The 1,379-nt window shown below is 46.8% G+C and overlaps 1 protein-coding gene across 1 annotated transcript; it reads right to left on the bottom strand.

Annotated features, from left to right (window-relative positions):
• Window positions 1-264: 264 nt before the first annotated feature.
• On the bottom strand, window positions 265-978 carry LOC106778720. The gene has a single exon (XM_014666709.1). The coding sequence runs from the start codon at window positions 976-978 to the stop codon at window positions 265-267; it is 714 nt and encodes a 237-aa protein (XP_014522195.1).
• Window positions 979-1,379: the final 401 nt, after the last annotated feature.

Genomic DNA, 1,379 nt, shown 5'->3' on the forward strand with positions numbered 1-1,379 from the left:
CTTTGGCTGGTCTTTCATGTGCTCTTCCTCGGGAAAGGCTTCTCGAACGGTCTGTTGGCTGAGTGTTTTTCTCCAGACTTCTTCGAATGGGCTCCTTTTTGGGGAGCATCTTGCTCGGTTTGTTTCTTCTTGTACGAATTCTCAGAGGTATCCTGCGCGGATAAGCCTCTCCAGTTCATCTTTTAGTCCTTGGCATCCTTCGGTAGTATGCCCCCTATTATCGTGGTATCGACAGACTTTAGTGTCATCTGCTTCTGCGGGTGCCTATCGTCTGCGTACGAAGATGAGGTTGGTTTGTAGGGCTTTTTCAAATACCCTTTCCCTCGAGGTGTTGAGTTTTGCATAATGGTCATAGTGGGGACCTAACGGCACCGGTACGTTCCTTCGGGGGAATCTTTGTGGTTGATCTCTTTCACGGGGGCGCTTTACTTCTTTTCTGATTTCGTTCGTGGAGGTTTCTGACGGTTGTTTTCTGCGAGAGATTCTATGATCTTCCATCTTGATGTATTCGGTCAACCTTTCTTGGAGCTCATCCATCGTTTTGGGTTGTTTGGCATATAGGTGTTCCGAGACGTATCCCGATTTTAGACAATTGGGGAGATTACCGATTATGAATTCATGGTTAACACCTTTTGCTCGCCTTGCTGCTTCATTATATCTTTGTATGAACGCTCTCAAAGTCTTGTCTTTGCCTTGTTTTATATTGACGAGTTCAGCGGGGGTTATCTCATCTCTCCGGTTAATGGCATAATGCTTTTTGAACAAGGTGATGACAGTGCGGAAGCTGTCAACTGAGTTAGGGGGAAGAGTGTAATACCACTCCAGAGCTTCTCCTTTTAAGGATTGGGAGAAAGCTCTGCATTTGACCAGGTCGCTCTTGGAGTAGTAAGCCATGGAGTCGATGAAGTTCCTGAGATGGTGCTCCGGGTCAGAAGTGTCGTCAAACCTTTCAATCAGTGGAGGAGATCTGTCAGGCATTTGGGCTTGCAAGACAGCTTCAGTAAAGGGCAATCTCAAGAGTTAGGCGTCGTCCGTTATTCTAGCTTTCCTGAGTTTCGGACATCTCAGGAGTTAGGCGTCATGCCCTCAGTTGGGCAATCTCTTCATTTTGTTTCTGTTGTGTCTCTTGCTGCTAACGTATAATCTGGGCTTGCTCCTCCATACGCTTTGCATGTGCCTGTTGGAGTTCCTATTGTTGACGTATAGTACGAGCTTGCTCTTCCAGCTGTGCTTGTAACTCTCGGATCATATCTATTTGGCTGGGGTTGTCCATGCTCCTCGTGGTAACCATTGGGATTCTTCAAGTCTCGGCCCCACTGTCGCAACCAGAATAGCGACGGGACGACGATCCAAAGAGAAAATAATTTGAAAAACGTTTT

Source organism: Vigna radiata, unplaced genomic scaffold (assembly GCF_000741045.1).
Source record: "Vigna radiata var. radiata cultivar VC1973A unplaced genomic scaffold, Vradiata_ver6 scaffold_431, whole genome shotgun sequence".
Classification (NCBI taxonomy): Eukaryota; Viridiplantae; Streptophyta; class Magnoliopsida; order Fabales; family Fabaceae; genus Vigna; species Vigna radiata.

Bases quoted from the DNA above. Each gene is read 5' to 3' on its own strand.
- LOC106778720 (XM_014666709.1), bottom strand. From the start codon at position 978: ATGCCTGACAGATCTCCTCCACTGATTGAAAGGTTTGACGACACTTCT.